This window comes from Trachypithecus francoisi, unplaced genomic scaffold (genome assembly GCF_009764315.1).
Source record: "Trachypithecus francoisi isolate TF-2019V2 unplaced genomic scaffold, Tfra_2.0 Lachesis_group2, whole genome shotgun sequence".
NCBI classification, from domain to species: Eukaryota; Metazoa; Chordata; class Mammalia; order Primates; family Cercopithecidae; genus Trachypithecus; species Trachypithecus francoisi.
The window spans coordinates 45,352,435-45,379,846 of NW_022681465.1; the positions used below are offsets into that span (position 1 = coordinate 45,352,435).

Consider the following 27,412-nt stretch of genomic DNA (forward strand, 5'->3'; position numbering starts at 1 on the left):
CACTCAATCAATAGAGTATTGTCTGCATTGCAGTAGTGTTTCCCCACCCAGAAGAGTGGGATTTTCTAATTTTATAAAACAATATTAAAAAGTATCTCAATAAGAACATTATATAGAATATTCTTTCTGCCTGGATCTATAATTTCAGCCTTAAAGTAGAAGTAATTATGCTTTTTTTCCTTTGCCTATATAAATGTCTAGGCCCTTTTTAGTCCTTATCAACAAACTGAATTTTCACTCATTTGAGTCCCAGCTCAATATCATCTCCTCTGTGAAGACTTTGTTGACCTTCAGAGAAAAATGAAAAAAAAAAAAAAATGACTTAAGCCTTCATCTATTTTCACACAGTAGTTTGCAAATGGTCTATGTTCACACATCACACTGAATTATAGTTACTTATATGTACATCTGCTTTTCTAGACTATAAACACTGTACAGATAGAAAAAGCATCTAATTTCATCTTTTGTTCTGGTTTCGGTGCTTTACACAGTGCTTTAAACTAGATACTTTAAATTAACATTGCTAATAAGTCAATGTTTTTCACACAGTTTCTTCTACCATAGAAAACTGATTGATTTTTCAAAAGAAAATGTTCTATCAAACTATTATATTATAGGAAACAATACAAAGTGTCCAGATACTTCAAAAGTTTACATCATCTTAACGTCCTACACATAAAGAATTTATAACACAGCGTATTTCAAACATATTAATAAAATATGTTAATTTTAATGTATATATAAATTACAAACGCATTCAGCATATATTAGCTGACAATAAGATACTTTGTGATAAGAAGCTTTTTTTGTAAGCAATGATATTAAGGTGCTTCTCTGTAGAAAGAAGCATTTTAGGCCTAATTTTCCTTACATGACTCTCCTGTCCCCATTCTCTTCCATTGCAAAACTAAACAAGTTTATTTCAATTAAGTTGAGATTAAACTTTACTTTTACACTCAGTTCAAGGACCAAAGAAGAAGAAACACAGACACCTCATGATAAATCATAAATGCCAGCGCTCTCCTACCTGTGTACATAAGCTGGCTGCCATCATGTGAGTCAGAAGTTTAGCTGCAAACATGGAGTACCTGGCACAGAATATATGGGAAAGAACAGCCAAGCAAAGACCTGTAGGAACAAAAAAGTCCACATATGGTTTAATAATCCATGAAGATTCTAACAGCATCATAGCAAGAATCTTTGGCAGCAGGTAGGCATGTCAGGTCTGCCACCTGCCTCTGCCCAGTACCTCTGGAAAAGACGACATGGCAATTGTAATCTACTCCATTTTCCATGACAAGTAAGATCTTCACACTTAGCAGTCAAGCCCAATGGATAACTATAAATATCTACATGTTTACTTCTCCACTAAAAAGAAATTACAAATTTAGCAGATTAATAATTTTATTAGGCCCTTGGTTTTCTATATTTACAGAAGTCAAGTTTTATTGTTTAAGAAAAAGTCAAATTGGAATCCAACTTTCTAAGAACAGGTGGCTTGGGGAAATAGAAATATTCAGGTACGTGAATAAGATTTTTCAGTCATAAAATTTTGAATGGTCCTACCAAAACTCAGGTTTGGTAATTACCCCTTTTTTATCTACTAGAAGTAGTTATGTAATTACAATAGTGTTAATTATGAATTTTAAAGGCAACTTTGCACTACTGGATGCCCAAACCAGGAAGAAAATGTGCTATTTTCTCCACAATGACTTTTAACTTAAACTTCTAAATTTCTAAGTTGTATGAAGAAGATTATTCTTATTATCTTTGAGTTTGTTTTAATTCGCCTGTTTACACAACTTCAAGGGGATAGTCAGAACCTTAGCACTAATCCAAGAAATCTTTTATCTTGCAATTCATATACATTTCTTTTAACGTTAGATTTTTAAAGGCAGAGTATACACATATTTTAAAAATATTTTCTGCCTTTTAATACTTAAACATGCTGCATATGATAACCTATTTGCTTTTTCCCTTAAGTATTTTACCCCACTCTTATTCTCAGTAGGTTATTTCATCTAAGGATTAGTGAAACATAACAGCAATTGACATATGTATACTGCTTTGCCATGTACTTTGCACGTATTACCTTGTTTAGTTATATCAATGCCTCCTTAATAAACAGGAGCCACTGCACTCATTTAACATTTTGTTTTCTTTTGAAGCTGTGGAACAAACTTTGAGAATACATTGCATGTTGGTATAAGTGGACTGGGCATCTGCAAAAGGTCTACATGGGGACTTGTGACTCATTTTCTCATAACTTCTTTTTGAGAAACCATTTGAGTTATATTTTAACCAGATAGACAAGGCTCTCCACAACAAGGGAGGCTTTGCATTAGTCAAGGCTTTTGGCCTAGAAATTTGGCCAAGATATCTGGAGCAATCCGTTTTTTGGGAAGGCTTCCATGGGGTGTTCTGGAACACGTCTGTAGGTCCTGGGGCTGGCTTCAAAATCCACCCACACAAGTACAGAGTGTATCTTCAGAAACTGCAGAGTCATGCCAGATATTGTGGATCTTGACCCAGGTAGTCTATATACTATTAGAGCGGATGCTCAGAACTCAAGTAATGTATACTTTGAATTCCCTAAGATGATAAAAGCCAGTTTAAATTCAAGGCTTGAGTGTGTGAATGCGCATGCATGTGTCTCTGTGTGTGTGTGAGTAATATACTGACTTTAAAGCAGGGCTTGCAAGGTTTTCTTTTTCATTTTAAGGCACATGATCACAAATATGTGCTCTGCTGTAAGTTTACGTGGTAGATGATAACAATGTGAGGCAAGGGATTAGTGCTGAGCAAGGAGAAATACACAAGTGAACTATTTGTTCTAGTGCACAAGAAGAGCCTATTTATAGCCTTTTCCTTTAACTTAGTAATGTTCTATTATACTCCTGTTTCATAATATACATTTAGTATACTAAATTTGACCAGCTCAGAAATATTTAATTAAGTATATTAGGCTTCAATTAAAATACTAGCATGACACCTGGTGGCAGTTCAAGATTCAAAGCCAGTAGCAGGAAGACAGGTGAGATTCTACTAGCCTATAACGCATCATAGTTATCTAGATGCGTTTTTTTATGTAGGGGAGAAGAATATTGCTAAAAACCTCAAAGAGATCGGGTCCTAGTCTAGGGAAACTCATCTGGCTTGGGTGAGGGTATTGAATACCTAAAATTTAAAGAAATAATTATTTCAATTATCAGGTTTCTAAGACACTATAAACTAAATACTTATTTTTTATTTTTTCATCTGAAATTAAATAGCTATATTTAACATCTATTTAAACTTAGAAATCATTTTTTTTAATTGCAGAAACTTTTTGGTTTAAATTCCTTAATATAAATATGCAAATTACAAAGCATAAAGTGTTATAACTATAAATAGAATGATTTTTAAAAAAATAAATATAGCCGGGCGTGGTGGCTCATGCCTGTAATTCCAGCACTTTGGGAGGCTGAGGTGGGCAGATCACAAACTCAGGAGATCGAGATCATCCTGGCTAACACGGTGAAACCCTGTGTCTACTAAAAATAAAAAAAATTAGCTGGGCGTGGTGGCATGCACCTGTAGTCCCAGCTATCTGGAAGGCTGAGGCAGGAGAATCACTTGAATCCTGGAGGCAGAGGTTGCAGTGAGCCAGGATTGCACCACTGCAATCCAGCCTGGGCGACAGAGCAAGACTCCGTCTCAAAAAAAAAAAAAGATAAATAAATAAAAATTTTAAAAAATAAAGTATCACAATTCCAGGTATTACTTAAAGGTATACTCTGAACAGTTTTTTTAAAAAAACAGATTTCTTGGCAATGATGTAGACAAAACAAGCAGCTAATTGAGTAATCTGCCTTTTCTTTTTTTTCCTACCGCTATGTAGGTAACAGATTTGGTTCTAAAAGAACATCTAATTAGTAAAGAACAGCTAAAGTCTTTTATTATCACACTTGACTACAGATTCCCCTGTCTATCTATACAATATCTGAAAGTTTGTATGCATATAAACATATGAAATATTTGTACATAAATTAAATATGTACATTACATATGTTTGTAAACATCTTTATTATTTGGCATCACTTAAGAATGAGAGATACTTTCCAAATAACTTAAGTTTACTCCTTCACAAGACAAGTATTAGTACGTTTTCTCATGAAATTTTCCTTAAAATATTTATGAATTATCTGTTTATCTGTCTGCCTTCTCTACAGATAAATTCAAATAAAACCAAATTATCATTATTTCATTATTAAGTCCACTATGAGCTTTTCAGCTTAGGCTTTTTTTCTATTATCCCACCTAATGTATTAAGTTGGTGCAAAAATAATTACGGTTTTGGCAACTAATTTTTTTTTTTTTTTTGAGACGGAGTCTCGCTCTGTCGCCCAGGCTGGAGTGCAGTGGCCAGATCTCAGCTCACTGCAAGCTCCGCCACTCGGGTTTAGCCATTCTCCTGCCTCAGCTTCCCAAGTAGCTGGGACTACAGGTGCCTGCCACCTCACCCGGCTAGTTTTGTGTATTTTTTAGTAGAGATGGGGTTTCACCGTGTTAGCCAGGATGGTCACGATCTCCTGACTGCGTGATCCGCCCATCTAGGCCTCCCAAAGTGCTGGGATTACAGACTTGAGCCACCGCGCCTGGCCTTGGCAACTAATTTTAATTAATTTTAATTTCAAAAACTGCAGTTACTTTTGCACCAACCTAACTGCTGTGCTTGTCACTTTTTCTACTTTTTGTTGCTTATCACTATTGATTCCCATGCTTCTCATCAGCATAATGCCTCTCTCCTCAGCATAATGCCTTTTGGTTACTGCTACTAAGAAGCTAAAGACACAAAATCCCACCTCTACTAAAAATACAAACATTAGCTGGGCATGGTGGTGGGCACCTGTAATCCCAGCTACTCAAGAGGCTGAGGCAAGAGAAGTGCTTGAATTCCGGAGGTGGAGGTTACAATGAACTGAGATGGGACCACTGCACTCCAGTCTGGGCAACAAGAGTGAAACTCTCTAAAAAAAAAAAAAAAAAAAAAGATTTCTAGTATGAACAAAAGTCAGCATGAAGGATTTTACAGTATAAAAGTTCTGTGTATTAGGCGAAAGGAGTTATTCTTTCCTTTAAAAGAATGGAGGGGTGAGGTTGCCAGGAGATCACCCTCCAGATAAACAGGGTGGTTGAATTTAACGCTGTTCAATACAATAGCCACTAGTCACATGTGGGTATTTAAGTTTAAATTTTCATTACTATTATTATTATTTTTTAAGAGACAGAGTCTTGCTCAGTCACCCAGGCTGGAGTGCAGTGGCATGGTCATAGCTCACTGCAGCCTTGAACTCCTGAGCTCAAGCAATTCTCCTATCTCAGTCACCTGAGTAGCTAGGACTACAGCATGTGCCATCATGCTTGGCCTTTTTTTTTTTTTTTTACTTTTTGTAGAGACAGGGTCTCACTATGTTGCCCAGGCTGGTCTTGAACTCCTGGCCTCCCAAAGTGCTGAGATTAAAGGCGTGAGCCACAGCACCCAGCCTTAAATTTAAATTTTCATTAATTAAAATGAAATAGAATTAAAAATTCAGTTTTCCAATTGTATAAGCCATATTTCAAGGGCTCAGGCACCACTGGTGGCTAGTGGCTACCATACGAGACAGTGTAAAATATCCCCATCATCCTGGAAAACTCTGTTGGAGAGTGTTGTGTCAAACTATCCTAAGTGAAAGCAAGAAAAAATATGCCATATTTTAAAATAATTTTTTAAATTATCCAGGCTTGGTGGCACGTGCCTGTAATCCCAGCTACCCAGGGGGGCGGAGGCAGGACACTCGCTTGAGCCCAGAAGGCAGAAGTTGCAGTGAGCCGAGACCACACCACTGCCTGGGCGACAGAGAGAGAGACTTCATCTCAAAATAAATAAAATAATTTTTATTAAAAATGGCTACAATAATATGGTATGGCACTTGAAAGTATGAACTTGACACATAGCAAAAATACATCTCATTATTGGAGGATATCATCAGATCAATACTGTGTATTTATTTACTTAACAAACATCTATTAAAACTATTGTATGTCAGGCTGGTGTGGTGACTCACAGCTGTAATTCAAGCACTTTGGGAGATTCAGGCAGGAGGATCGCTTGAGGCCAGACGTTTTAGAGACCAGCCTGAGCAAAATAGTAGCAACTCCTGTGCCCACTTGCCTCACTCCCACCATCTCTACAAAACAACCAATGAACTAGTATATGTCAGGGACTGCTGGGCAATGTTCAGAAAGATAAACCCTTGCTGCTCTTTCAGTGCTTGTCTCTCTATTTCTATCTGGATCTTCTCTAAGACAAAGACTAGTTATGAAAGGGCACAGAATATAATTCTGATCAAAAAGATGCAAGGGAAAACATTCTGGGTGGCTTTTAGGAAAGTTTTCACTGCTGTTAAAACTGGACCCAAATAAGAGCTTTTCCCTTGGCAAGCCTGGACATTGCTAGTGTGATGCTTGGAGTTGCCACAGCCAACTTAAGATCATGTACAGACAAAGCTGAGGGAAAAAAATCTTTGAGGATAAAAAGAGAAGAGCCTGGGCTCCTGACAACACCATTAAGGTATTGAATTAATCAATCTGGGAACTAAATCCATTTGTTTAAGATATCTTTGAGCTGTCATCTGTTACTTCTAGCCAAACTCATCCCAAATAATATGTCCATATTGGCCAGGCACGGTGGTTCACACTTGTAATCCCAGCACTTTGGCAGGGTGAGGTGGAAAGATCGCTTGAGTCCAGGAGTTGAGACCAGCCTGGGCTGTATGGCGAAACCCTATTTCTACAAAAAATACAAAAATTTGCCAAGTATGGTGGTGCTGCATCTAAAAAAAAAAAAAAAAGATTACAAGACTCTAAGAGTTGTATTCAGAGTCAAACTCAATGCAGTAGCCTAACCAATAGTCTTATCTTTGATAGTACAATATCAAAAGAGTTATGGGAAGGCAGAGTAGGCTTCCTTGACATCCTCAAAATAGCAATGTGTATCTCAAACCATGCTAAGTTTCTTAATAATTATACTACAACATTATGGCTTTATTATCTAATTATTTTAAGTTATACTTCTACCAAGCCATCTTTGTGTTGAGTTCCATAATGCTGCACTCTAATGCACACAGCAATGAATGATTTGTCCTTTCATTTTAACCTCAAGCAATGATCTTAGTTTAATTTTCTGATAGTTGGCAAACTAGTTTACAATTTTAAGTCACATGTATATGCCCTTTCCTTTCATCTTTCTAAGCTGAGAAGTGGTAAGCTTTTTGGCCTTTACAACTATTTCACACACTAGGGTAGTTCTGCTCTAGTATAGTAAATAGAACTGCAAACTAGAATTGGGACCCATACATTGTGATCTACTCTGTATGTTAAAAAAAAAAAAAAAAGGTTAAATTCCTGTCTAATTGTATATTGCTGTATTTCAGGAAAAGTACTAGCAAAGTGCTATCACGTTCACAGGGATATTCGATGTGTCCTGACCTAAATTATAGAAAATGTATATAAGATATATAAAGAATATGTATATAAGATATATAAAATTCTCTTTTCTGGTTCCTGGGGATCCATCAGAGGGATGGGAATTCATTCAGCTCTGAGGGATGAGCCGAAACTGAGGTACAAAGACAAGACTTTGTATCTCCTTATCGACAGAACATGCAATTACATAACAATATGACATGGAGAGAGAGAATAAAATAATTTCAAATATGACGCCAAGTCAAAAGTGATAAAAGCAGATACTAACATTTAGGTGTTCTCAAATACATGTGCAAATCCATGTAGCCTTTTCTAGAGTAAGTTGCAGAAAATATACACAGGTATTTACTAACGATTCTCCAGGAAACCCATTATAGTCAGTCCTACTAGTTTTCTATACAATCGGGATAACATTCTCTCTTCAGTTTTTAAAACTCCTTCTTTTTTTTGATATTCAGTCTTTGGGAACAAGCAAGGGATTTTGTGGGTCATAGCAGCACATAAACCTATGTCTCGATGGAAACATTTAAAGTGACATCTAGATTGTATTTCAACACTGTACCTTTTGATATTATTTCACCATTCTATAAAACCGATTTGCTCTTTAAATATATTAGCATAAAAGTAAAATAGGATGTCTCCATCTGATTTTGGAACTATATGGACCTAGAAGATTCTATTAAGTAAGAAATGTCATCCTTTATGAAAGATATTAAGAATAAGAAGTTAATGTCTTGCTATTGAATTGAAGTTAGGTTCAGAATTAAAACACATTAAAGAAAATTTATAAGTATATAAAATAAAGTTATATTGGAAAGACTGGCAACCAGAACAAAGAATATTAATTAATTACTTGATTCTATCTCCAGAAAAACTTCCTAAAAGATAATGACTATTAGAGACTGTTTGCATACCAAATACAAGAGATATGCATTCAATAATAATCACATTTACAGACAAAATATCACTAAAGCAGAATGTTAGAAAAGTCTCACTTCATATATTTACCACCCTGTTACATAGATACAATGGGTAATCAAATATCATGTGTGGGAAAAATGAAGTACAGAGAAACTAAGTAATTTGATCCAGGTCCCACAACTAGCTAACAGCATAATTAGGATTTGAATCCAAGCAATCTGGCTCCAAAGTTTGCATTTTTTAACCATTATCCTATACCCAGCTCTTAATTTAATTCACTATATAGCACCTTGTTCACAGAAAAAGTTGTGGGGCTGTAAGAAGAGAATCAGGGCACAGAATGGGTGAAGGTGGGGCATAGAATTATAGTTTAAGGAATTCTCAGATGCCCAACCATATCATTAATACAGCAAATAATAATACTACTATTGTTAAGTTGTAGGTAAATAGTTTGACAGACATTAATACAATTTAATTTCTTCTTACTGCCAAATATGAGGCCTAGATGTGGAATGTGAAAGATGATTTATTTTTTAACACAGTGGTTGGCATATTCACAACTCTTAAGTTGTAGAATACAAAATCTTCCCATGGGGTAGCTTTAAAAACAATAAAAATACAAAATTCTTTGCATGTATTTTTTTGAAAATTCTTTGTATGTATTTCTTAATATCTCACATAGTCATCACATTGTAACTGCAGAACCTGCCCTCTAAACCATGGTATTGTAAACTATAGCCTTTCCTTAACTATTATCTAGCTTCTATCCTACACTGCAATACATACTCTTTAGGGGTGAAACTGCATCTCATTCTTTACTGTATCCTCAGTACAGAGATGGTCCTCCATAAATATTTGTTGAATGAATTAATGAATAAGACAATGAAAAAGTTTGCTTTATCCTAGTGCTGATGGAATTATGGTATGTTTGCATCCTGCATATATAAAAGGACTATGGAAAAACAGATTTTCATTTTCATAAACATTTACAACTATTGATTCAAAAATACTGTCACTGACCTGAGATACATATAAATCCAGAAGTGAAGAAGGCTTCATTGTATGAAGACAAGTTGTCAGTCTGAGCATAGACAGCATACACAGACATGTGTGAACAGGCACATTCCACAGAGTCTGCAGTTTCCTCAACCACTTTGCAAAATTGACTGTCAGACAACCAGCTAGGGCAAAAACACAATAGTCATTTTTCCTCTTTCATCAATAGTTAAGGTGTTGAGATGGCTTTTAAAGAAAAAAATAGCTTACTGAACTTAAGTGTTCTTTACTGAATACTTAAGTAAACCACATTTTCAAGAAGAAACAGTGAAGGGAACATCTTGTCCAGAACATGACGTAACAGATTCCACAGGATGTCTTCAGAAGCAGCCTAAATACCAACCAAAGCTTTGAAGGCATTCCTGGTACCAAAGGAGCTTGTCCTCTCAACAGGGCAGTACAAATTCCTACCTAATCTAGCAAAGCTACTAGACATGTTCAATAGAAGGCACTCTTCTCTAGCATTCAAAATGCCTACAAGAACATGGCTGTGATATGTGTTTACTCTTCTTTTTTTTTTTTTTCCACAAGTCCTTGTATTTTGAACCATATCAATTACTTGTATGGTTTTCTAAGATTTCTTCTTCAATTTTTTTCTACTCTGGAGTGACTTATGTATATGTTTTCTAAGCCTCTTTCAAGCGTTTCCTTTATAAATTCTGGCTAATTTAGCAGAAAAACCATGTCATGATTTTAGCAAACACTGCATCTGATGCCAAGCCTTCTGAGCCTTCCTCAGCGACTATCGCTTGAGCCTCTTCCCTTTTAATGCCTCTTAATTTCTTTACTTTTTTAAGGACCTAAAACTTCCTGACCCAAACTCCAGATGCAGCTTGAAACATTCACTATTAATTATATATTGAAGATTTCAGAGTATCTATGTATTACGTTTAAGATCTGTCTTAAACCTAGGAAGAAATTTCAAGAGGAATTTTTCTAAGAGAAAGTAGAAATTTCAGTGTTTTTGAGGACACGTGGTTACCAAACTAAGCTATTATATTACACCTATTTAGAATTTTAGTTTGCGTGGCTGAAATTCAGTAATAAACAAAATCAAGTAGCTGACACGAACCCTAGACCCTTCTAGGCCAGCACTGCCTGATCCTGCAGCATTGACTGATCTCCTAGTGACTGTAACTGCTCAAAACTTGAGGCCTAAGGCCGAGGAGATTCAAAGAAAGAATCATTCTCTCCTTTCCATTTGTGTCCATGGATTTAATCTCAAAATGTACTCCAAGCCATGTGGACTAGAATTATAAATTCCTGCTGATTCCTCTTAAACACAAGGCATCAGCTTCCAGAACCACAAGCCCAGATGGAAATGGTAAAAGAAGGAATTTCTTTCCTGCCCAATACATTTACTGATAACTTCAAGGTTATCGGAATTGGGCAGAACTCATGCTACATCCCATGAAAGTAGTAAAAATGAAGAAGTAAATAATGTGCTACATGCATATTGAAATGCTGGGCTGCATTTGCCATCAGAACGATACTAGACCATTTCCTATGTTGCTTCCTCTTATTTATTATGGAGGTTATTTTCCAGTCTAATGTCATCTGGGGCCACCATCTATGCTCAGTACAAAACATTAGGCTCAGTGGTACTGAAATGGGGAAGGATCAAATTCTGATTTTTTAAATGTATTAATAAGTACCTTGCAGCAGCCTGATTCCAAAGGAGACACAGAGATGTCTGAGGGATAATTCTTGTCTCAGCAGCATGGATCCTGTAGAGAACCTCATTGTCATTAGTCAGGAGTTGTGAACTCTGACCTTTCACACTCAAAGATAATACCTAGAATGTTAAAAGCAACAGAACATATAATGATGTTTTACAATTGGTGTAATGACTGAGTCTCCTACACTGAGCTTGAGCTCATTTTTCTAGTAGCTACAGTCACTTGTTTTCTCTCACTGTTAGTATTTAGCTTATTTATGCATGCAGGATGTCCGATTGGTTTTCCATTGTGCCCTTTCTACCCCGCCTTAGTCATTCAGCAGTCTTCAGCTGACAACATTCACTTTGACTCTAACTGGATGACTTCACTAAAAGTTAAGAATAGTATATTATATTAGTGAAAGCTATATATTTTTTACTTTTCTCACATATATAATATGTATTTTACTCAAAACATGAAGGAAATATTTCCAGCTCACTTAGAAACTAAACTTTCGGCCGGGCGCGGTGGCTCAAGCCTGTAATCCCAGCACTTTGGGAGGCCGAGACGGGCGGATCAAGAGGTCAGGAGATCGAGACCATCCTGGCTAACACGGTGAAACCCCGTCTCTACTAAAAATACAAAAAACTAGCCGGGCGTGGTGGCGGGCGCCTGTAGTCCCAGCTACTCCGGAGGCTGAGGCAGGAGAATGGCGTCAATCCGGGAGGCCGAGCTTGCAGTGAGCTGAGATCCGGCCACTGCACTCCAGCCCGGGCGACAGAGCAAGACTCCGCCTCAAAAAAAAAAAAAAAAAAAAAAAAAGAAACTAAACTTTCTACAAATAGTTCATAAAGATGGAACACATTTCATATTAGTTCACCATGTGTAGCACTTACCAAAACTGTGATTAAACAAACGCATTCCGAGTGTGCCTGCTAAAGAAATAAATCACATTCCAACCATATAAGTGTTTTAAATGATAGATTACCTTATTTTTCAGGGTAGGAAGATTGTTTCCACTTATAAACCACTGTTGGCTGCTATACTCTATAAACTGGACTAATTTACATGTACTTTTCCCAGACACTATTTCTGCATCCTGGATATCCAGTAGCCTCTCTGGAATTCGAATATAATCTCCTTCCTTTCCTTCAAACTTGTGTCCATTGATTTGCTGAGGATACCAGTGAAGAGCCAATATTGACAAGTAAGGGCAACTATCAAGGATGGTTTTGCCTCTACAACAGAAAAGCAGAGTCTGTAAAAATGGCATGTATTTGAATACATATATCCACTTATATCTGTTAAAGTGCATTACAATTGGGTTCTAATCTTTATGTATAACAGTAACACAACAAACCCAGAAGCAGTAGATAGAATGTGCCTTCAGTTCTTTTGTGGTTGTCATGATTTTTTGCACAGAATTTTCTGCATCCTCTGGCTTGATGCTCCTAGTAACCTAAAACATGGGTTTTTGAAAACTGTTTTATGGATATCAAGATGAAATCTGTGGCTATAAAGATGAAATCTGTGGCTATAAAGTATGCTTTTCTATGTCAGTCACATCAGCATTGCTGGAAGAGGTTGAGAAAAGCATGTCCCCCACTGAGCTAAAGCCCTTTGCTTTATTTAAGAACATCATAAACCTTATATATGTAGAGCCATGTTTTCAACAAGAGTTTACCTCATGCCTTTTTAATCGACCCCAGAGCCTGGCTAATAAAATCTTATTTGATGGACAAGAGAAACAGCACTGAACAGTGATCTTTTTTCACTTAATAAGTCTGTTTTGAAGATCTACTAGGCACAATAAGCACCTGGGCTCAGTGAAATTGCTCCTAAACCTCAGTGTGCATTGAAATTACTCGGAAGTTTGTTGTAAAGTACAGATTTCTAGATTACACTGCAGATTTACTAAATCAGAATCCCTACCCAGGGAGGGGATTAGGGGTTCTAGGAATTTATATTTATAACCAGTCCCCCAGAGAATCAGATGCATCCTGTTGGCTGACCCATCATGTTTGCAAACAATTGGGAGACACATAGATAAATCAGATCTTAAACCTGCCTGGAAAAGCTGAGAGAATATTAGAATATTAGGATAAGATTTATGCATTAAATGTTAAAAGTTACATATGTAACAATCGATGTAGAGTATGCATAACTGCATCACAGATTTACATGATATCTTGTCAAGACCCCAGATGTGGGAAATGGAGCAGAGAATTTTAAACTGAGTCAGGAAAAGAAAGAGTAAGGGCCAACTTTTTCCTGTAGTGATACATCCTCTCTAAAAAAAAATCTCCTCTGTAACCTCAGCTATCCTATTCAAATTGGTGCCTTCAAATATCTGAATTGAATCCACTTATTCACCAGGGGCTCTAGGTCCTCTGTCCATGCCTCCTATTGAAACACCTCAATTTGTATGGACCCCACATACCTCCACCTCCACCTCCACCATAGCTTGTCAAAATCTCATCTTTTAATCTGAAGTCAATGGTGACTCTCAGCCTAAAAGGTGTCACTGCAGACACCCTGACCAGACACAATGTGGATGAGATCAGTGAACCTCAGACACAAGACTCCACATCCCTTTTCCCCTCCCATCCTTTGTCATCTACTCAGAGTCAGTCCAGTCAGGGACTCTGCTATCTTGGCAAACTAAGAACACCACCACATGCAGTGACTCTACCTAACCTTGACACAAGCATGACAAATTCCTGACCCCTCCTATTTGCTGATAATCATAATTTCCCTGACCCCTTAACCTGTGACACCTATGTCCCTCAAATGCACTCACCCTGATCAATCTCACAGTCTGCTTTATACCTAGGTTGGTACGAGGGGGGATAACTCCCACATTGACATGTAGATTGGCACCACTGCAAATTCACAGTGACCAACCTCAGTTGGACCCTCAGTGCCACCTGGCATTATTTTTACTTGGCTTCCAAGTGATTGTTCTAGATTTCATCATTCTCCTCAATATCCTTGCTCACTCCCTAAATGCTTAACTCTCAGCAGACACCCTTGATACTGCTCAAGACAACGTATAAATAATGCATATCAGAATGTTCAGCATTTTTAGGGCTTCCTGAGTAAACAAACTAGTCTTGAGCTCTCTCATTTTCTGTGTTCAATTTGTCATCTTCATATTAATTCTACCACCTAATTATTTTCAAGGTACCACCCTCTCATGTCCCCGCCTTAATTTCAGTCCTCATCTTCTTTTACCTGAACAGTAATCCTCTATGTGGTTTTCCTGTTTCTTTCTTTGCCCTATTCTCTAACCTTTAACACTCTTCTCAACATAATGTCTCTAAAATCCAAAGTTTGATTCATTCTCTCTCTCTCTCCCTTTGTCTCTCTCTCTCTCTCTCTCTCTCTCACACACACACACCCTACCTAGCTTACTCCATGTTCAATCTTTAAAAAACTGATGATCTCCCCAAACATACCATGCTAATTCTTGCCTGCCTGTCATTGTACATGCTGTTTCCTTTTCTTGGACAACTCAAAAGGGAAAGTAAGTCTATTTAGTGGAAGCACATGGCAGAAAACATGTTGATTCATTTACTCATTCTATTCCCTCATTTTATTGTAACCACTGAGAATCTACCACATACCACATACTGTTCTAGGCCTGGGGAATACAGTAGTCAACAAAACAGAAAAGGCCACTCTTTTTGTACATCTTATATGCTCTTGAGTTTTCACTGGGCCTTTGAAGGCACAGATATGGGACTCAATGTGCACAGCAAGGTAGATGGTTCACATCTAAGACAACCTGGTGATTTTAACATGCTGGTGTTATTATAGAGATATGGGGAAAATGGAAAAGAAGAATGAGATTGTGGGGATTGCAAAGCTATGAACTGCTTGATTTCATTGAACAAAATAGTTGAACATAGTTCAACAGGGCAAAACAATGACAGGTATTCTTGACTACACAAACACACAAATGCATACGGTGGCCTCAGTGAGTGTAAACTTACTTGAAGCAAATAAATGATCCATTTCAGAGATTTCTGAAGACAGCATTAGAGACATTTATAAGACGCACTAAGGAGCCGAACTGCTAATCATTGCTCTCAGATGGACGTCTAGGAGCGGGCGTGAGGATTGGAGAATCCTTTCAAAAGGCCCCTGTGAGGCTTTTCTGATGCTTTTCTGATTTTGCACATTAAGAAAACCTCAATTTCCAGGACCCGCTCATCAAAATTAAAGGAAGAGTAGAGTATAGGGATATGTTGATTCCAGGCCGGGCGCGGTGGCTCAAGCCTGTAATCCCAGCACTTTGGGAGGCCGAGACGGGCGGATCACGAGGTCAGGAGATCGAGACCATCCTGGCTAATACGGCGAAACCCCGTCTCTACTAAAAAATACAAAAAACTAGCCGGGCGACGAGGCGGGCGCCTGTAGTCCCAGCTACTCGGGAGGCTGAGACAGGAGAATGGCGTGAACCCGGGAGGCGGAGCTTGCAGTGAGCTGAGAGCCGGCCACTGCACTCCAGCCTGGGCGGCAGAGCAAGACTCCGTCTCAAAAAAAAAAAAAAAAAAAAAAAAAAAAAAAAAAAAAAAAGGGATATGTTGATTCTGTACGTTTACCTCAAGTCACACATTAGAACTGATCTGGGATGAAAGTCTAGGGCACTTCAGAGCCATGGGGTTGGAGAAGGCAGATTTTGCTATGAAGTAGGTGGTTACAATCTATTCTGACCACAGCTGTCCAGCAGGGGCTGTAGACTCAAGTAAGCCTGAGGTTGGGTCCAGGCCTCACCATGAACTAATTGTGTGATACTTGGCAAGCTGTGTAAGATTTCTAGCTTTAGTGACTACATCTGTAAATAGGGGTATTAAAAGCCCTCACTCAAATCCTGAATAGCTACTTAAAATGATCTCTGTAAGGACAAAATAATATGCACAACTTTTAGCAAGGATTAGGTTGAACCACATGGAAATTTCATTATACTGTTTTTACCTATTAACAAAGGCAATCGATATTGTTCAATTTAAATCAGTGTCAGGACTATAGCAGAGGTATAATTAATATCATTTGTATTATAATTATTTTATTCCTTGTTCTCTCATAACTTTTTTCTATCTGGATTGACTATCTCTTTGAACTTCGTATGTCTTGTGACCTAGGAACTAACATTGGTCTGGGCACAGTGGCTCACGCTTGTAATCCCAGCATTTTGGGAAGCCAAGACAGGTGGATCGCTTGAGCCCAGGAGTTCAAGAACAGCCTAAGCAACATGGTGAAATCCTGTCTCTACAAAAGATACAAAAATTAGCCAGGTGTGGTGGTGCATGCCTCTGGTCCCAGCTATTAAGGAGGTTGAGGTGGGAGAATCACCCAAGCCTAGGAGGCAGAGATTGAAGTGAGCTGAGACCCCGCCACTGCAGTCTAGCCTGGGCGACAAGAGCAAAACTCCGTCTAAAAATATATATATAATTAATATAGAGGTATTAGTATAGTACCTATAGTACAGAGAGGTATGTTAACATACAGTTATAAAATTAATTATGTAGTTAATAATGAACATGAGCCACATTTTATTTTTTCCTTTTCCTTTTGCTAGCTTTCCGACAACTAGCCTGAAGTTCAACAACATTCTGAGAGCTGTCTCCAAATGGACACAACAATTACAATTGTTTGTGATTGAGGGAAGCACAGTTAACAGCACATCAAAACCCTCCTAAAGGTTGAAATCACTTTTTTTTTCTATTCAGAATGTACCTTTCACTCATTAAATAAATAAGAGTAAACAGTAAGACTTTGTTATTTTCAAGAAAACACTTCAAAATAAGTGGAATATATTGTTGACAGTACACATTCATTTTTTTGATGTACCTGCTATGTTTCCTTCAAATAATTAACTTCAACTGCCCAAGAGGTACGATGCATTCTTAGTTACATCATCTACATGTCATTTTGCATTACATGTTGCTTTGTAAACAGTGAAAAATGCATAAAAAGTACTGCTAATATATTAAAAGATACTTACTTTTCACCAGGAGAGCTGCAAGTAACATTAGTCAGCAGAGAAAAGGCAAAATTCTCAGTCACTTCAGTAAAGTGGCTGAATCCCTTAGTGTCCTTGCGCTTTGGGTTAATAAGAGAACAAAGAATCTCATAGAAAAGAGTTCGGCTGGCAACACTGAAAGCTTGATTTTTTCCTTCAGTAGTTATCTGGAAAAAGAATCTAAGTATAAAAATATATCTATGAAAAGAAATGTCTTAAATTATACGCTATATATATATGTGTGTGTTCTTTATTAATAGTTGTTAACATTAGTAAGGACAAACATAAGAAAATTTAAGAGAAATTGGTATCAAAATTGTATTTCAAATATATATATATATGCAGTTGAAAAGACATAATCATCTATAAAGAAAAGGCATAATCACCAAAATATTTTCTACTTAATCATCAGATAAAGTCCTAAATGGCTGCACAGATTACTTAATTTTAACTACAATAATTAACATCATGAGTTAAAATTAGTCTCACTTTTACATCTATCCCAGGAATTCTTATTCTTTTGACCAACAAATAAGGAAATAAATACCTCAAGAATATCTGTTTATAATAGTGGCAAAATTATTTTTTTTTAGTAAACAGAAACTACCATAATCACTACATATTTAAAGCACCAAATGAGAAAATCCTTTTCAAGATTAGTTAAGAGCTCCGGCCACTTTTGCCTTTTTCAATAAGTATGACCCTTCCTACTAAAAAAAACCCCCAAAAAACTGGGTTATTTGTTTTTTTGAGAGACAGGGGAAAAAAAGGAGGAAAAATCCAGAATGAAGGGGGACCACATCTTTATTGTTTAAGCATTGGTGTGAAGCCACTTACTCCATTACCTTCTGATAAGTCCCTATTACTTCCTCAAACTCTAAAAGTCATCACTTTCTCTATGATTCTTACACTATGCCCCATCTACCAACCTACATTTTCACTCTTTTTGTAACTTGCATGTACCTTTATTAGTGAACTTATGACAACCTAGAAATGATTTGTCTGTTTCAAGCTCATCGTGAAAGTGGATCATGTCACCCATTTTTTTAATGACTTTGTAATCTAGTACAGTTCCAAGCTTGCAGTAGAGCTCACGATTGGCATTTATAAGAATAGTCATCTCCCAGATAGTAAGGCAGAGTGGAGAATGACCCACAGGGAAATGTAAAAGACACAGAATAAAAATTTAGCAATGCAAAAATTACAAATGGAGACAGATCACAACCACTGGATACTGAAACAAGCAAACTGAATATGATAAATGGAAACAAGCTCAAGAAAATCTCCCAGAACTTAGAGAAAAGATAACAGGCTAGTAGGACAAATCTTGATAAATCCCTAAGATACAATTTTATATATAAAAGAGCAGACAGAGGCCAAAAATAGCACAGCTCCTTAATATGCTGAAGAAATATTCATGTCTAAAAATGTAGAGATTGCTTTTATACTAGGGAAAATTAGAAAAAGAGACAACATCAGATATTATCTCGGTGATTTTAAAAAATATTATTTCAAGAGTAAAAAAAAATCATACCAGAAACCAGATAGGAAAAAAATTACCAACAGAAAAACAAAAATTTAGTTTAACTTCTGACTTTTCTAAAAATGAAATGTCAGAAGTCAGAAAAGCAATATGTGCAGAATTGTAAGAATTAAAGGTTGTAATCCAGAGATTTTATGGCTACCCACACTTTCATTCATATTAAAAAAAAAAATTAGAAAGTTTCTTTTAGTAAAGTACACAAAACTGAAACAAAAAGGCCATTTCTATAACACTCAGTCAGTACAGGGACCTTGTAGTTTTTGGCACTTTCTAGCAACTAATCTTCACAACAACCTGTGAGGAAGGTCCTATTATCTTTGTTTCCAGTTAGGGGAACTAAGGCAGAAGGAGGATGACTAACTTGTCCTTTTTGTTCTCACACAATTGGTGACCATGAAGCCTAGGAGGTGCTCCTGACAGCTGTCCTACACTGCCTGGCAACATTCCCCACTTGCTTGTCCAAAAGCAACCACCTGGATTGGCTCAGTTCACAGACAAGTGGGTCAAAATTACCTCAAGCACGAAACACAAAACCAGCCAGTAAAATACAAAGTTAACTCAAAATCCTTGTTAGTATGATAACAAAATAAATCAAGTGTAAAAACTAATTACTGAAATATAAGGTACCTATTATTAAAAAGTATATGATGAAAAGAACAGGCTGGCTCCACAAGGCCAGTTTACACAAACAACAAAAGAACTCCCAACATTATTAAAATTGCCTTACGAACAAAGTAGAAGACCTGAATCAACCATGAAAAAAACTTAAAAAGTTGTCAGGATAGAAGATAAAGATGGAGGTCTTTGGAAGTAGGGGATAGTCTATCAAACTTTTACAGAACTAATGATTCCTGTGCTCTTTCAAGTGTTTCAGACAAAAAATTAGAGTCAACACCTCCTGATGGGCTTTGCCAAGATTTGATAACCACAAAATCAAAACCTGACGAAATTCAAAGTTAGCATATCAGATTCAGGCGGGGTTTTAGACTGCTCTTGCTATTAAGGCGACTGAGAACTTCTAAAATGTTTTTTATTTCACTATGCCTAGGAAAATCAGGGGACAGAATATTCTGTCATAGCAAAAATTTGCCTGAACCCACAGCTGGATTTCATATAGAAAGTCTTTATAGTGAGGCATTTAAAGCTGATGCTCTTTTTCAGTACAATACTTGTGCCACTTCTAGCATGTGTAATAATATTTCCTCAGATTTAGTGAGATTTTTTAAAAGAAATGCTTGATAGAATAGATTTTGTTTCAAAGAACTCAGAATCTGGGGGAAAATAAAATTTAAAAATATAAAACAATTTCACTTAAAATATAAGATCTTATAGAATGAAGTACCTTCCAGTACTTGGAAGTTCTATTCTGTCCTTTTTAATTTGAGGTTATTTTAGAGTGTATATAATTTCATATGGCATATATCAATGGTTTGCCAGGTAAAGTACAAATGACCTTATTTGAATTTTAGACAGGCAACAATAAGTTTTTGGTATAAGTATGTCCCAAATAAGTATCTGCAATATACTTATACTAAAAAAAGTATTTGTTGCTTATCTGAAATTCAAACTTAACTGAGCATTCCTTATTTTTATTTGGTAAATTTTGGAACCTTATCTTTATGTGATGATCTACATTTTCAGTATTTGTTTTATTATTCTCATTATTATTGCTATGTTTAAAATATAAAATATGTATTTCTTGCATTTTTAAATATATTTTATGCATTCATTTAGTTAGGCCCCTCGTAATGGCTATCATTTTTCCCAGTTTTTATTGTTATAATAAGTAATGCTGAAATAAACATTCTCATCACACGTGTATTTGCAAAAATGTTCCCCACACTCATTAGTTGTCTTTTCACTTTGCTTTGGTGTATGCTAAGATAAATTTTATTTAAACTGTATGTGGTCAAGGTATCAATCATTTCCTTTGTGGCTTCTGGGTTTTGTCTGATGCTTTAGAAAGATCTTCCTCATTCTAAACTAAAACGATGAAATGACTGATCCATGTTTTCTGCTGCTTTCATGGTTTCAGTTTTACACTGAAATATTTGATCTATCTAGAATTTATTTTGGGATAGAGTTTAGGATAAGGTTCAGCTCTTTTTTTTTTTTTTTTTTTGCTTTCAAATGGTTACATCAGCCATCTCAACACTATTTGCTGAATAATATTTTCGACCCATTGATTCTTAAATAGCACCTTTATCACATATAAAATTTTCACCTATGCTTCAGTTTTTGAACTTTTTGTTCTATTCCATTGATGTGAATGTTTATGTCTGTACCAGTGCCCCTTTAATCACAGTAACATCATATTTCAAATATATTTTCATATCTGCTAGGGTAAGGTCCCTCTCCTTTTTCTTCCTTTTCAGGAAAGTTCTGCCCATTTTCACATGTTTACATTTCCAGGTAATCTTTAGTATCATTTTACCAATGTAAAAATAACCCCAAAACAACCTACTGATATACTGATAGGAATTACGATGCATTTATAGGTTAATTTACAGAAAACTGTTGTGTCCATATATTTAGTCTTCTTATTGCAGAACAAGGTATGAATTTCCATTTACTGAAGTCTATGTTAGTAGAATTTTTATTTTCTTTATATGTTTTCTGTATGTACATATGTATTATATATTTCTATAATTATTAAATAAGTAGTTAAATCAATAGATTCCAGTATTGATGTACATATAAAAAAGGAATTTGAGAGTACATTATACCATTCTATTTTTTAAAAAGTAGTGACAAAAACTTGATTTGAAAATAACCAGAGCAAAGAAGGCTTCAGTTGAAATCAAATATTAGTCATTTTCTTTTAAGAATTCAGGCCGGGTGCAGTGGTTCACGCCTGTAATCCCAGCACTATGGGAGGCCGAGGTGGGCGCATCACGAGGTCAGAAGATCAAGACCATCTTGGCTAACACAGTGAAACCCCGTCTCTACCAAAAATATAAAAAATTAGCCAGGCGTTGTGGCGGGCGCCTGTAGTCCCAGCTACTTGGGAGGCTGAGGCAGGAGAATGGTGTGAACCCGGGAGGCGGAGCTTGCAGTGAGCTGAGATGGCTCCAGGGCACTCCAGCCTGGGCAACTGAGCGAGACTCCTCTCAAAAAAAAAAAAAAAAAGAATTCAAATGATGTTTTTTACTTGATTTTACAATTTTTTTTTTTTTTTTTTTTTTTAAGATGCAGTCTTGCTCTGTCGCCCAGGCTGGAGTGCAGTGGCACAATCTTGGTTCAGTGCAACCACCACCTCCCGGGTTCAAGGGATTCTCCTGCCTCAGCCTCCCGAGTAGCTGGGACTACAGGCGTGTGCCACCACGTCCGGCTAATTTTTGTATTTTTAGTAGAGACAGGGTTTCACATGTTGGCCAGGGTGGTCTTGAACTCCTGACCTCAAGTGATCCACCCACCTTTGCCTCCCAAAGTGCTGGGATTACAGGCAATATTTTATAATAGTACAACATTTTAAAACATTTAAAATTTATTTTATTCCTCCAAGTATTCCCAGGTTATTTATTTAAGTATCTTCATGTATGAGAAAATTGTACTGTTTGCTAATGGTTACTCAAAAAAAGTTAATTATGTTTTCCCATAGGAGCTACTTTTATAATTCAATTGTATTATTCATGATAGTACTAGTAACAGTCAAGATGTACTATCTGACAACTCTACTGAAATAAGTGTTGATTCTTAACCAATAATAACTTGGTTAACACACATAACTTATTGAGAACAAAAAGTAGCAGAATTTCCATATATTTTCCCTAAATCATATGAAGTGAGGTCCTGTTTTCTTCCCTAAAATGTAATTACTGTACATTCTTTCTCTTTCCCTGAACAAAAACAACTTGGCATTGTTCTATGCCATTGGGCCATTAGAAAATTCAAGTAATAATATTTTATGGAGTGAGTTTTATTGCTAGAATTTTCTCTGCATGAAATAGGAATTGCTTTCCTTTGCTTTATAAGATGTTTGCCATGGTCTGCTCTTTTTACCTCTGTACTTTATAATTTTCTTTCCTACCCTTCAAGCATTGTATTTTAAGAGCTAGCACCAGATGGAAAGTGCACGACCATCTAAAACTCCATTGTAAACATCCAAAGTATTTAAAGGTGACTATGTAAGAGATGTAGTAATTATACACTCATGTGTATGTACTCAAAACATTCTTCTATATAAATATATTGATAGGAAATATCTTTATAAGAAAGCCCAAAGTAAACCTTTAAAGGAGGCTTTTTTTAAGTAATAACTTTATAGATATCTTTCAAAATTTATATTCTTAGGCTCTCACATCTCCATTTAATTCCATCATTTGCAGAGGTATAAGTAAATAGGTTTAAAATAAAATCTGTTTTGTACAAGTCTAAACCAAATGGAAAGTCTGAAATTATCTAGTCATTTCTTAATTTTTCTTTTCTGTGAGTTTTCAGTGCCCGTGAAGACCAAAGAACAAGCAGAGGGCGATAATCCTATTCCATGGCATTTAAACTGGAAGGACTATGTAGATAATCTAGTTCAAGTCCTTTTCTTTTTTTTTTTTTGAGACGGAGTCTCGCTCTGTCGCCCAGGCTGGAGTGCAGTGGCCGGATCTCAGCTCACTGCAATCTCTGCCTCCCGGGTTTACGCCATTCTCCTGCCTCAGCCTCCCGAGTAGCTGGGACTACAAGCGCCCGCCACCTCGCCCGGCTAGTTTTTTGTGTTTTTTAGTAGAGACAGGGTTTCACCGTGTTAGCCAGGATGGTCTCAATCTCCTGACCTCGTGATCCGCCCGTCTCGGCCTCCCAAAGTGCTGGGATTACAGGCTTGAGCCACCGCGCCCGGCCAAGTCCTTTTCTTAATGGACTAAAAAACTGAGGCTCAAACTACAAAGTTAATTGGCCAGTTTCTGGAGAATCGCCAACTGCCTATAGCTTCCAGCCTCTGCAGCCTTTTTTTTCAGGCACTAGACTGTCTTTACTACTGCACTAGGTCATTCTCTAAGCCTAAGACAGAGATTTCCAAAGAGGCATCAGTCATATCCAAGCAAGAGGACAGTATTCGACATGACGCATTCTATTTCTATATTCAGAAATCTAACTTTATCATAATTTCATAATAACCAATGTTAAAAGAGAATGTAATTTTGGTTTTACTCGGGTTTTTAAATTTACAAAATTTCACTAAACCAAGTGCTAATATTCACAAGAACTTACCTTTTCTATTAAATGCATCATGGCACTGAGTTGTTCATCTGTGTTTTCTGTGGCCACTTTCATGCTGATGGTATGGAGCACTCTGTTGAGAATATCATCATTCACGGGCTGATGTAGCTGATCTGCAAGCCCCCAAATGGCCTGCGAATCTGCGTCCGAGACAAGAGTGATGTTGGCAGTACCATACACTTTATCAATTCTGGCACCACCTTTTGGGTCAAAAAGGACAATCTGGAAGCGTTTAGGAAAAGAATTTAAAGATCCTGTCTCTGGCGTTAGGATGACATCCAATACAGTGCTTCTCTGGCCAGGTTCAAAGACCAATGTACCTTCAGTTATCACAAAATCCTTCCCAGAAATAGCTGGAGATATGATAGTACGACCAATTGTTTCAGCACTCCTCAACTCCTAGAAATTAAACACCACCATTTAAGTGAATCTATGACACCTCTGATCTTGTCCTAAACAAATTCTTGTTTCTTAAACAAATTCAGTTTCTCTTAAACAAACTGGAGGGCAATGATGACAACAGTACTACCAAAATTTGGGGTTTTATACTTTTTATAATCTTCTAAGATAAATTAGAGAGATAAATACATAATATATAGTGATGAGATTAGGAAAGAGATGTCTTCAAATGGACCAAGGAAGCAAATTAGACCAGAAATGTCACTCTTGCCTCCATTTCTCCAATAGTGACTGAAAATCGGGCTTCAAATAACACATGTGGCAAAATTTAAGTATGCAGGAAAAGGGGGAATATTTATATTTTCACTGTCACATAGAAATTTTTGGGGGCGGGCTGGGGAGAGTAGAGAGAAAGCAGTGGGGAGGAAGGAGGAAGTAGAAGAAATTGGTTTCATGTTTACACTCAAATATGGAAATATCCTAAGGAGTAGGGTCCTGGACATATATACCTCTGCTATTCTTCAAATTACGGTTATTGAAAAGTTTTCTTGGAAAAAGTGTTTTGGAACATGAAGCATGAACACTTTAGTCAAGGAAGAATCAAAGGAATGTGCATTTATTTACTACTGAGCCAAGAACTGTTAAACTCCTAGTACAAGCCAAGTGGCATACTACGGATGTAGATTTGAACAACAGAATACCTGCATTCATAGAACCTACTATTGTAGCAGAAGATACAGGTTGCACAAGGGCTGTGGAATTAATGATAGATTTTTACATGAAGACAAGTTCTATGAAGAAAAATAAAAGTAGGTAAGGGAATGCAGGGTGACGGTAAGGGTACCATTTGATATAAAACTGGACTTAGAAGTTCTTGTGATATGTGAACAGAGACTGCAGGGAAATAAATGAATAGGCTACATAAGGATCTCGGGAAATATTCTAGGGAGAAAGAATAATTACAAAGGCACTGGAGGTGGGAACCATCTTAGTCTGTTCAAGGAAGAACCTAAGGCCAATGTGACTAGGAGAAGGAGAGTGCTGGATGCTGATATAAGAGAGGTGGAGGCCGGGTGCGGTGGCTTACGCCTGTAAACTCAGCACTTTGGGAGGCTGAGGCGGGCAGATCACAAGGTCAGGAGATCAAGACCATCTTAGCTAACACAGTGAAACCTCATCTCTACTAAAAATAAAAAAAAATAGCAGGGTGTGGTGTCATGCACCTGTAATTCCAGCTACTGGGGAGGCTGCAGCAGGAGAATCACTTGAACCTGGGAGGCGGAGGTTGCAGTGAGCCAAGATTGCACCACTGCACTCCAGCCTGGGCAATAGAGTGAGACTCCAACTCAAAAAAAAAAAAAAAAAAAAGAGAGAGAGAGGTGGATAGGAGTCAGATCATGTAGGCATGTAGGTTCATTATTCAAAATGTGGCAGGCAGACCCTAGAGGATTCAAGCAGGAGAATGACACATTTTATTTAACATTCATGAGTGTTCTGGCTATTATGTATATTAGGATATAGTAGGGGATGAGCATGGAGGTTTCTGCATTCGTTCATGCAAGAAACAGTGGTAGAATAAATAGGGTCACATGAGTAGAAATACTCAGACTAGAGATACACATGAGTAGAAGTACTCAGACTAGAAATAAATTTGAATGTAGAGTCAACAGGACTTTTTCTTTGTTTGATTTTGGGTTTTTTTTGTTTTTTGTTTTTTGTTTTTTTTTTTTTTAGAGATGAGGGTCTTGCTATATCAACAAGGCTGGTATCCAACTCTTGGGCTCAAGAGATTCTCCTAAGTAGCTGGGACAACAGGCTTTGACCACTGTGCCCAGCTTAGAGTCAATAGAACTTTCTGATGAATTTGATATTGGGTGGAAGGAAGAGGAGAAGTAAAGGTAACTCCTAGTTGCTTGCCTGGATGAATGAGTAAATGGATAATGAATGGTGAGAAACTGGGGGAAATATTATTAAGGGACAAATTAAGAGTTATCTGTTACACACAGTAGTCTGAGATGCCTCTTAGACATTCAAGTGATGACATCAAGTAAGAGCAATCAGATACATGGGTCTGGATCAGGAGAGATGATGAGGTTAGTGATAAAAATGTGGAAGTCCTCCATTTACAGATGATATTTAACAAACAGTTCTACATAGTCTAGCCTGGAGATTGAATCTTGGTGGATCCCAACATTTACTGGCTAGGAAGACCAACATAGACAACAGGAAGGCGCTCCAAGTGAGGTAAGGATTAAGAGCAGGAATGTGTGGTATTACAAAAGCCCAAAGAAGAGCATTCTTCAGGAAGGAGGAAGTGATTGATTGTGTCAAAAAGTGAAAAAAAAATCAATGAATGCTTTTTAAGAGCATCTGCAGTGTAATGATAAAACAGAAAGCCTTACTGAAGGAAATAACTCAAAAATCTAATGGCTTTAGAATGGATACATTAAAATATTCCCTGGAATACTATATAACAGTTAAAATGAAAGAATTTCAATTACACACATCAGCATGGATAGTTCACAAACATATGACTGAACAAAACAAGGAACACAGAACAATATAATTGGATTGATTTCATTTGCACAATTTCCAAAACAGGTAAACCCAAATAATACATAAGAATAGAACTACTTAAAAAACATATGAATAATTTAACATAAAATTCAAGATAGAAATTATCTGCAAGGTGGGAATAGTCAAGGAAAAAGCAAGATGGCATCAGAGGGGTTCATAATGAAAAGTTTTATAATAAAATTCTGATAAAGTTGAATTTCTGAAACAAGGTGGTGGTGATCTGATTACTATAAACTGTATGTATACATTTGGCCTGCTGTTTTTTGGCAGGACTTATTTCATAGTTCAAATATTTAAAGGAAATGAAACAATCAAAATGTTCTTGTGTTCTTTGTGTTTATTAAAATACATATAATAAACACAAAGCAGCACTATGCAATTTAAAAGTGATAATGGGGAGGCCGAGGCAGGTGGATCACTTGAGGTCAGGAGTTCAAGACCAACCTGGCCAACATGGTGAAATGTCATCTCTACAAAAATACAAAAATTAGCCAGTCATGATGGTGGGTG

The 27,412-nt window shown here is 36.9% G+C and overlaps 1 protein-coding gene across 1 annotated transcript in view; it reads right to left on the reverse strand.

Annotated features, from left to right (window-relative positions):
* The window catches only part of ADGRV1 (adhesion G protein-coupled receptor V1), a 544,806-nt gene that overhangs the window by 302,088 nt on the left and 215,306 nt on the right, over positions 1-27,412 (reverse strand). Inside the window, 6 exon segments of the mRNA XM_033179148.1 lie at positions 1,028-1,128; positions 9,451-9,611; positions 11,142-11,281; positions 12,133-12,382; positions 17,155-17,339; positions 23,918-24,325. Coding sequence (XP_033035039.1) covers positions 1,028-1,128; positions 9,451-9,611; positions 11,142-11,281; positions 12,133-12,382; positions 17,155-17,339; positions 23,918-24,325 — 1,245 coding nt within the window.